At 36.3% G+C, this 10,656-nt stretch overlaps 1 protein-coding gene across 1 annotated transcript in view; it reads right to left on the reverse strand.

Moving 5' to 3' along the window:
* The window catches only part of lmbrd1 (LMBR1 domain containing 1), a 67,992-nt gene extending 57,813 nt beyond the window's left edge, over window positions 1-10,179 (reverse strand). Inside the window, exons 1-3 of the mRNA XM_042433666.1 lie at window positions 10,081-10,179; window positions 8,236-8,412; window positions 6,964-7,027 (exon numbers count right to left, since the gene is read on the reverse strand). Of these exons, the coding sequence (XP_042289600.1) occupies window positions 6,964-7,027; window positions 8,236-8,412; window positions 10,081-10,146 (307 nt within the window). The 5' untranslated portion in view covers window positions 10,147-10,179. The remainder of the gene's footprint in view (window positions 1-6,963; window positions 7,028-8,235; window positions 8,413-10,080) is intronic.
* Between the last annotated feature and the right edge of the window lie 477 nt (window positions 10,180-10,656).

A 10,656-nucleotide genomic window follows, 5' to 3' on the forward strand; every position in this document is an offset into this window, starting at 1 on the left:
AAGGAAAAGGTTAACACTACCATTTCGTTTCAATAAAATCTATTTACGTTACGGCAGCTTGCTTAAACTGGTGGTTGGTAAAACCAAAAAGAACCAACAAGAAAAACAATTCTTACATCTATTCAAGTGGATTACTATCAGGTATAAAGCTGTACTAAGCTAATGTATCTACAAGAAATGAAAGTGCTCAGTTCCTTCTATGAATGATAGAAAAGAAACGCTGATTGAAACTATAATGGATGGATTAGCACCCTAACAGCTAAACCACAACTGCGAGATAGTTTGGTATACTACTGTATGTTAAAGCATGACCAATACATCAGCATTGCCAATATTATCAGCAAATTGTAGCTCATCAACGATATATTAGCATCAGTATATACAGCAAAAGTTTTAGGCACCCTGGATGTTTAGATTCTTATCCATTATGCAATACCATCAGGAAGTGTCTGATCAGTCCCAAATTTATTCATGACATGACAATGACCCCAAGCATACAGCTAGAGTCATAAAGAACTATTTTCAGCAACAAGAAGAATGATGAGTCCTGCAACAGATGGTATGGTATGGCCCCAACAGATCCCTGATCTCAACATCATGGAGTCAATCTGGGATTACATGAAGAAGCACCTGAGATGGCCTAAATAATAAATCCACAGAAGAACATTCTTTCTCCAGGATGGTTACAGCAACCTACCTGCAAGTTACCATGAAAAACTGTGTTAAAGTGTACCAAGGAGAACTGCTGCTGTTTTAAAGACAAAACTGCTCACAGCAAATATTGATTTCACTTAGGTTTCTGCTGTTTACTCAACTTTGTAAAAAGTTAATTGATAAATTGAAACAATTTATAGCAATATTTTTGTAAACATTCTCACTTTACTTTTAGTGCCTAAAACTTTTGCACAGTACTGTATGTCAGCCAATAAGTAAAAATAAATTGTAAAGACATTAATGCCAAAGATATGTTTGAGGTGCTTTAGCAACTGTGCAATGGTAATTACCCAGAGAGCATTAGATTACTTTTATTTATTCTTATAAACTTCTTTAATGACAAAATTTGAGGGATTCATATAAAATGTTTATCTTGTGTTTATGTTAGAAAACAAATACCAGCTGATATAAATAAATCAATATTGGTATCTGCCACAAAATTGGTCTGGCTTTACTGTATATCACCATAACATAAGCTTAACAGGTAACAACAGGCTTTAAAATGTTTCCATGGCATACATTTTTAAATCTCTCTCAGTCTAAACAAAGGCAGAGATAGAGCTATAGGATTATAATAGCTATAGGTTTTTGCACACAGAGGGAAGAAAGCTGCATTTTCTTTCTCATGCACGCTGGACAATGTGCTTATCATTGAGGGGCTGTATAACACAAAGCTGCCCCCAAAAATAAAACTGCAATTTGTCAAGGTTTTTCAGGAATGCTTTTAAAAGTAGCACTAGGCTACCACTCGCCAATAAAATTCAGTCAGCACATGTAGGTGGACAAGATTCACACACAAAAAGAAAGCACTTGTAGTGTATTTACAAGAGGATTGCATCCTCTCTAGCTTCTCTTCTACAAATGGCATTAAAAAAGGCAGAGAGAAAACCAATGATTTATTTAAAAGGCCCAGGGGTATTTTGCCCTGTTGCTTAAGGGTCTTATGCACCACTGCTTTGAAGTACTGAACAGTCCAAGGAAATGCATAAATGGACAGATGCTGGAGATTGAAAGACTAGGCTTTCAAACTTAGGGTTCATCAAAGATCACAAAAAGCTATTTGGGCTCTAAAAGGTAGTGGGTGTTTCAGTTAGAGACATTCATCCTCTTTGTCAAGTTGATGGTACATTTTATCCAACACTACACTAGGTAGAGTTTGCAAAAAACTATAAGGTATATTCTCTAAAGACAATAAGTTACGTTTCACTTTGACAGAACATTTGTACCTTTTTTTTTTCTTGGCATAATGCTCAAATTGTGATATAGCTTTTATCTCTTCATCACTGGTGTTCAAGTTGTTTCTCAGACTCAAAATGCTTCCTCGTGCAAAACTCATAATTCATGCACTCATAAATGCATAACTGTAACATATCTGAAATGCGTTTACTTGACCTAGTTAAGATGTTGATGTTAATGTGTACTTTAGCTGTCATAAGATAAAATGAGTCCAGACAACAGTGAGATTTCACACTACTGACGGGCTGCTTTAACATAAACACACATGCAGTTTAATGAACAAAAGGGAGCAAAATAACCAATAAATATAAGAATGTTATGCACTCCCACCAATTCAGTATAACTGTGTGGATTACTCAAACAGTGAAAAAAATTACAAAAAACGTAACAAATCCATTGACATAACAATGGTATTGTGCCATATTATAATTACCCCACTATGACAACGTTGTGTTTCTAAAACTCCACAGGCTAATTATACAGCAGAAAAGTGAATTCACAATTGCTGCAGAAATGTTGACAGTGTCAGCAACTGACAAGACTGCACCCAATGACAGAAATGTAAGGCCATCAAATTATTTCAAACATCAAGTAAATAATGTAGAGAGTTCTTAAAAAATCACTGGACAAACACATGCTTATTAAGTGTGATCACCACTGAATACAAATCAATCTACCTTGGAGAAAAACATGCTCCAGTGGAGGAAATAGGAAATCTTGATGTCAACCCTGTAATTATTCCATTTGTGAAGAGACAAATGGACAGTGATGTCAAATATGGCCTTAAAGAAAATTCTACTTTAAAGGTTAGATCTGTAAGGAAGCTGTGTATACTACACACATAGAGCTTGGTCTCCACCTACTGGCAAATAAAAAAGTGATGCCCCTGAAAAAAAGAGGGGAATAAGTGTCTGGTTCAATGTAAACATCAGTAACACTGTAGTAAAATGGACTATGCAGCCAGAATCAGATTTATCATATTTTCATATCTAGCCTAATACTGCAGCCATCAACAAAGTATGACTTTGCTGAGCTTCAGCACACAGTCCTCTTATATTGTCGTCTTCAAAAACATATACTTGCTGCAGAGATGGATAGTCACATAGAAATGCATCATGAATCCCAACTGACTTTCAATTAAATCAATTGTAGCACTGTCTCAAAAATATTACTGCAATAAAGCATTTAAATTTAAATAGCCATAGGCAAGTGATCCGACTCAGTACTCAATCTGTAAAAATCTCACAAATACGACTAGAACACAGAAAACAGTTTCCAATGTTGTCACAGCAAGGCAAATGAACTGAGGAGCATGTCATGATAAATGATGGGTCAGTATTCATTACCTCTAAGCTAAGTATGCAATTTAAATATTTAAGAGGTGCTGTAGGTTTATTCCAAAAATATGCCCAGAGGGACTGAGCACAATATCAATCAAAACCGTAAGGCTCTGATTTTAGGCTGTTTTAGGAGCACTCAACCTTATCAACAGCCAAAAGTTACAAGCACAACAAATTTGCAAGCAGATCACTCTGCACCATACTCCCAGAGCTATGATCACATGTCACGCGCTTGAGGCGAGTAGCAGACTCTTTCAAAAGCTTCTCTTACCCATTTCCTGGCTCATAGAATGTATAGTCTTGATATGTCTAAGATTTTTTAAGCTTGATAGGAATATTTATATGAAAAAATGCAATTTCCTTTGTTCTGTGAATGGCATGAACAAACTACACTCACTGAGCACTTTATTAGGAACACCTAATCTAATGCAATCCAATTCAACAGCTCTGCCATAAATTCTACTTTTATGAAGCTTATACATTTTCAGTTTTTGTTGACATTGTCAGAAAAGTGATAATTCTACTTTATGTTTATTATTGAGGTCATAGTGAGTGGTGGTGGTGGTGTACTGGACTGTATTATATTGAAAAGTGTTCCTAATATTTTGCCCCTCTTATATATGTTAATGGAGCGGACAAATTATTAGGAACATTTTTCAATTTGCAATGCCTACTTAACACGAAATATAAAACCAAAGCATTTATCTGGATTAGACTATAAAAGAGCACAGCATGAGTACCACAATTTGAAGCGCTGCATGACACACAGCAACTTCAGCAGCCACTCAAAACAATTACAGATTGTGACCTAAGATTTACTCTCAAACCTTCTAATCAGACAGAGATATAGGTCTAAAGGACTCCAAATTACTAAACCAACTACATAAGCTCTTCCTCTGATGTGTGACAAATTTCTTGAGTGTAACTGTTGCACCAGGAACATGGTTTCCAGGCAGTTTGGCCATTAAACGAATTAAATTACTGACGGGACACAGCCCTGCATTCGAAAGACTAAGCCTACTGAATTATTCATTTTTTTAAGTCTCTAAGAAGCAAAGTTTCAATTTAAGGATATGTCTAATCCAAACTACAGATAGTAACAGAGAAAATCAATCTTGTGTATGAAATCTTATTTGTGTGTCCAGAGGACAATATACTGTGGCCCCTTGAATGCTGGATTCAAGTGCAGTGTTCATGGTCTGTGAAAGCCAATTTTCTGATGTCATTATACCAGTGGAAGTGGTTTCTTTGATTGGGCTGTCTGGGCAAGGAGACAGCTTGTCTTCCTTGCATTTGGCATTTCTGAACAGACGGTACATAACAGTGTTGCTGACAGGCACTTTAAGCCAGCATCTGTTGGAAAATGTGTGATCTAGTGTCTCTGGCATGACTGAATTTGCAATCGTAAAAGACAACAAACTCATGTCATCCTTAATATGACAATAATGGAGAAATTTCAGCGCCACTTTAGTTTTAAGTTGGGAATTTATCAGCCAAATAGCCTGGATACTGTCCCCATGAATTGTAACCATGCACAAATACTACCATTATGGAGTGATCTACAGAGACTGAGCTTGTCCCCTGTCACAGCAAGAACATTGGGGGGGTGAGTCCATGATAACTGATTGATTTGTTAACAAACCTAAGGTGAAATGTTATAATTGTAATCTAATTCATGTGACAGTTGCAACGAGTGAAAAAGGGAAACAAATAATTATGAACATTGCCTTTCTCTTGTTTGCCATGACACCACTAGATCTGAGTCCAACAAGGCAAGAAGGATCTGTTGTCTGCATGCATTCAACATGTTTGTCATGCCTTAAAGATCCAAATTGTATTTTTTTGGTGAGAAATATTAAATCCAAACAAAAACATTTTTTGTCTAATACTGTCATTTTCTCATGGGGAAACAAACATGTTTCTATTTTTTATGCTAATCATCTTAACCATTACATCAAACACAATACTGGAAACATTTCAGCTGATTCTACTTGCCCTGCCACATATTATAAGGAAAAACAATACAGAAGGCGAACCTGAGGAGTTTGGAGAGGAGACGTAACATGACCCACGACTACTGGCACTCATAATATATCAACAGTGACAGTGAGTCCTCTGTACAATAGGAAAATAAACTGCTTAACATTTGTTACTGTTGTAATTATTCTGCAGCAGGGAAGCATTTACCATGACTGCTATACCAATCAGTCATTAAATTAATCCCTAAATTTTATTACTGCAATCACTTCAGACATTTTCTGTTCAACACTAACCTCACCAAAATGTTACCATCATCTAAACTGGACTCATAAATAGTCAGGGTATTTTTGTACTTGTTTTCACAACTCCTTATGGTAACCCTGACAAATCAGTCTTATAAACATGGTCACCAGCTTCCTCTGTAAGCATATGATTTTCATAACCTCTCCTGACAGTGTACACATGAAGGGGGGAAGAGTCTGTAACCAATAGCTGGTCACATGCAACATCAGTAGATACAAAGCAGCATATTTATATGATGAAACCATTGGTGCCAATGGCGAAATCAAGCTATTGCATCAACATAGATAATTAAGTCCAGCAAAGAAAATATATTTCAATATAAACACATATTGACATTACAAAATTATACATTTATAAAACAATAAATAACCCTAAAATCATACATTATAAAATCACAGAATTATGTAAACATAAGAACTAATTACTAAGAAAGAAATTCTAAAACTTGAATTATTGAAATACATGACCAACAAAAAAGGACTTTAACAGCAAAATATTGACACTGCAGAGTCTATGAGAAATGCATAAGGTAAACATTAAATAATCGTGGCATGAGTGAATATGATGATCACTGTCTATCATTAAGACACACTGGACCTCAAGGTATCAATAATACTTAGGTGTGTCATATGAAGGTTATAACAATTCACCTTGTGTGCAACAGTAATAAGGTGATCAGAATGCTGCTTGTGCTCCATCTAAGGCACAATCCACACATCCAACGAAAAAAAACATTTCAGCATACTTAATAAGCAACAGTAAATTTAATTAATTATTGACAGCTATAGTTGACTAATGCAAGCTGTCTGCTATTTGACAGATTCCATTCATTTTATGGCCAAAGTGGGCATTTGGCCTGAAAACATTGTAAATGTTTAATATCTCTGATATACAGTATTAAATCATCATGGAAATCAAACCAGTTTTGTCCTTCTATCAATATTAACCTGTGAAAATGGCTTTTCACTGTCTATTATTTCAGTAGTAGGCCCATTCATGGTCTCACTCATTTGAATGTCATGTTTATGTTTGTATCAGGTTTAGTGAATTGAATTGTATGACAACATTTTTTAAAAGGACACAAGGCTCTCTGGAATCAGTGAACTACTGCATAGCTTTTTGAATACTTTAATATGATAAACCACAGTCAAAACTGCTCATAAAGTAAGACGTGCAGCTTAAGTTACCATAGAGATACACGGAAATAAGTCACCATTGTGAGAACAAAAAGCCACTGTGAATCCCAAAGTCTGACTGCTAACCCACTAAGATTGCTGTGTGAGTGAGTCAGGCCCCAGGTGTTTTTAAAATTGAACTGGCATCAAGTGAAAGAGGAGATAATATTGATAATACAGGAGAATGACGTAAGTGTATAAGAGAATACACTTACTGTAATATCCATACAACACGGTGTCTTCAATTTGCGCTCTCGTCTCATTGTTTGATGCCCATTCCTGGATGTCAGCAAAGAAAAAGTGAAAATTAGAATTAAGTTCAACAGTAAAGAGAATTACACAACTACAGCCATCAATGAGAAAAGGCATCAATTAGATCAAAACTCATTAAAAAGAAATAATCAGTATGAAATATAATGTAACAAAAGAAAACAACACAGATGCAGGTAGTTTGTTCTGGATACTGTATTAATTCTGCCACTTAATTGTTTATCATACTCATTAAGCATTCAAGACAGAGGCATGAAATAAAAAACAGAATACACAGATTAATGAATTAATCCAAGACCCTGGACAGGGGTAGGTCATGCCCATGTAGCAGTGCTCTAGCCACTTTGTTTACCTAGATATACAAAAGTAATTCAGATATAAACGGAGAATGATACAAAACTGACAGGCACTGGGGGAATAACTCAAAGCTGACAGACCTTTGTCTAAATCTATTTTTATTCATGTGTAGCACAGCTGTGGGAAATTGTCCATTATAAGCTTGCATTTCATGCATTTTACTTTAAGGGGGAATTCTCCAATTGGGAAGAGAAACTGTTAAAGCTGCAAAAAGATTAGGAACTAGGTATTGTTTTTGAAGAGTAGCAGCCTCAAGGAAAATGCTTGTGTCATTTCTGTCAGTTTCTGCAGTGTCATGCTTCTCACTCCTCTGAGATAAGCTCAAATGATCTTTTCCCATCAGAGGCTGCTGTAAATGTTATTCTTTCATGATCCTTTTTACATTTTTTTAGCCTAAAAGCCTCCACTTGCTTTCATGCCTCTTTGCTGATTATTACACTTTTTATTATAAAACATAATCACAAAGAGATTACCAAGAAATCATGTTTGATTAAGTAAGTGAGGGATTATGTTCCTCATGAGTTAATGTGTACAGCCTATGTTAGGTAGCCATGACTAAATGGTACAAAAAAGACATACCCTTTAGCAATCAAAGAAGATCACAACCCAAAAGATGCAACAAATTACCTGCTGTTCAAATGAAGATGTCATTACACACTTTGCTAAATCTTGAAATAGGTACAAACAAATGCAACAACATGGCAAAAAATTTATGAGCTTTTAGACTGGACAAAAATAATGTCCACATTGTCTAATTGTAAGAAAATTACAAAGCAAACCAGTTAATAGCTGCCTCAGGAAAAGTCATTAGTATTTCTTAAATTGATTTTACTGGGGCTGTTAGCAGAATAGATACTAACCTTGTAGGTACCATTTGGATACTTCATGAATGAGACAAGGAATATATCCACTGGCAGAAGTGCTGAAGTTATCAAAGCAATGGCTAGTGCACATATTGCTGTGATGGTTGAAATGACTTCACTCTCCTGACGACTTTGAAATTTCCGAATGTAGACCCAACAGAAAGCAAGGATTACCTTAACAGGAAAAAACAATAATAATCAAATTAAAATAAATGTAGGATTATGAGGAATAGTAAAAACAAGGAACAAGTTAGCAAAACAGCATTTAGCCTGGAGAGATCTATTACATGTTAGGCAAAAGTATTAGTATTAAATTTGAGAGACTATACACAGTACAATGGATCAAAATTTCACTTTTTTTTTCTTTGTGTCTACCTGTAATCTCAGAGGGAAATTAGGCTAACCAAATTTAAAAGCGGGTGTCAGCAAGGGGGGGTCAGTATTGCAGGGGTATATTTTATTGACCTGCATGCTGCTGTGTGCATGATATTGTGTGCCCCTATGCATGATCTACATTGCTTAGAAACTCTAGCTTCAGTGTGTGTGCTGCTGGTGGCTGAAAAAGAAATACTCAAACCAAAGTGTTAACACAACAAGTGGGGAATTATATACTGAGAACAGCCTGGCTAAGGGTTATACAGGTCACCTTATCCTCTTTCAGCATGCAAGTGAACACAGAGTTATTAACATTGTTAAGGACTGATAAGACATAATGACAAAATAACAGTAATAACCATTTGAAAATTCTTTGAGTTAATCATTTAATCATTTCATTTAATCAATTTCCATGAATTTGCTCATTTATTCTGCTGCTTTTTTAACATTAAAAAGACAAAAAGAGAGGGCATGTCAGTGTAAAAGGGGACACTTTAGACAGAGATGCAAAAAGAGAGGTTCCAAAATGACAAGGTCATATTCCAGGCACACAAGCTGTAGGAAGTGAGGACACTGCTAAAACTAGTCCCTTCAGATCAAGGGCTGCCATTCACAGACAGGATCAATTAAAGGCCCGCAGCCTTAAGCCTCTGGCTGCTTGTTTTGCCAGGTAATGACGCTGGCTTTGCATCCAAATAAGATCCATTGAAGGGGTTGATCAAATATAAAGGGCTGCTAGTGGTGAGTAGGGAAACAGAGCAATTTATTGGCATCCAGGCATTCTTCTGGACGGATCCTGATTCAGCCATGTGACTCTAAATGACAGCTGAGATAATGAGTGCTAAATTGGGTAACAGATTACCTTAGCTGACAAACTTAAAGGCACTCATCTACGTACTACTGAAGTCTCTAAATGCGTCCAAATTATGAGGAACAGGAAAGGAAAGGTTACATATGTATATGTGTATTTACAATATCTGCTGACAAGCAGCTTTTGCTTATTATCAAAAGCACTTACGTTGCATTTATTTATTCGGCAGACTATCATTTTAGCAATTTAAACCCTTGTGGAAAGTTAGCATCCAATTTATAGAGTTATATGCTCTTACCAAGAAAAATCTAACCGGAGATGTTAATTTTCTGTGTAACGTTACTAAAGGCAAGAATACACGCGACCCTGTTCTCGACATGGTGGTGTTTTACACTGCGATTGTTTTTAATCGTATGAAACATAAAAGCATACTAAATACTACAGTGAGTTCCAATAAAACAACAGCCTGTAAGTGAGTCATGGCTAACGTTAGCTTAAACCAATCCAAAGCCAATATTGACGTTAATACACGGCAGCCATGTCGCGCCGGTAAGACATTAACCAATCCATGAATTCGACTGCTAAAAAGATCTCAAACTGATTGTCTAACGCTTCACCACTCGATGATGCGGTTAGACAACTTCATACGTGCTTACCAAAAGTATAAAGGTGAAAATAGACCACCCGAGCAAAGACTCGGAGAGCAACGACTGAGCCGCCATCTTCACTTCCTGCAATAACAAAACCACGTGCTCCGGTTGACGTCACCACGGAGGAGGGCGAGCAAGCAGCCGTGACGTCTACGTGGAAAGTCCATATGTTTGTTGATAAGTCCATATGTGGGATGATAATTACAGGGGTTTTATTGAACTGTGTTCACAGCTTCACTCATGCTGGGACAAGTCGGCCGTGTAAAGAGAGGAGGCATTAAAAGCATCTGACAATACAGTGGAGTGGACTCAGTGCCATAAGAGAATGAGCAGTAGTTATCATATTATAATAGTAGTCTTACTGGAGAAGAAAGTCTGACCTGAGGGGCATTTGGGCCACTGTATAAAACACATTTAAAAAATATGGTAATATGATGCCCCCACTGCATTTCTTACATCCTGAAATGTATATTTAATACATACCATATCATTCTCTTTGCTCTGCTTTTCTGTATATTATTTTCTTATATTGCATCTCTCTGTTACACATAATCTTGTGTGTCAACTTTAGATAAAAAAATA

This window comes from Thunnus maccoyii, chromosome 14 (genome assembly GCF_910596095.1).
Source record: "Thunnus maccoyii chromosome 14, fThuMac1.1, whole genome shotgun sequence".
NCBI lineage: Eukaryota > Metazoa > Chordata > Actinopteri > Scombriformes > Scombridae > Thunnus > Thunnus maccoyii.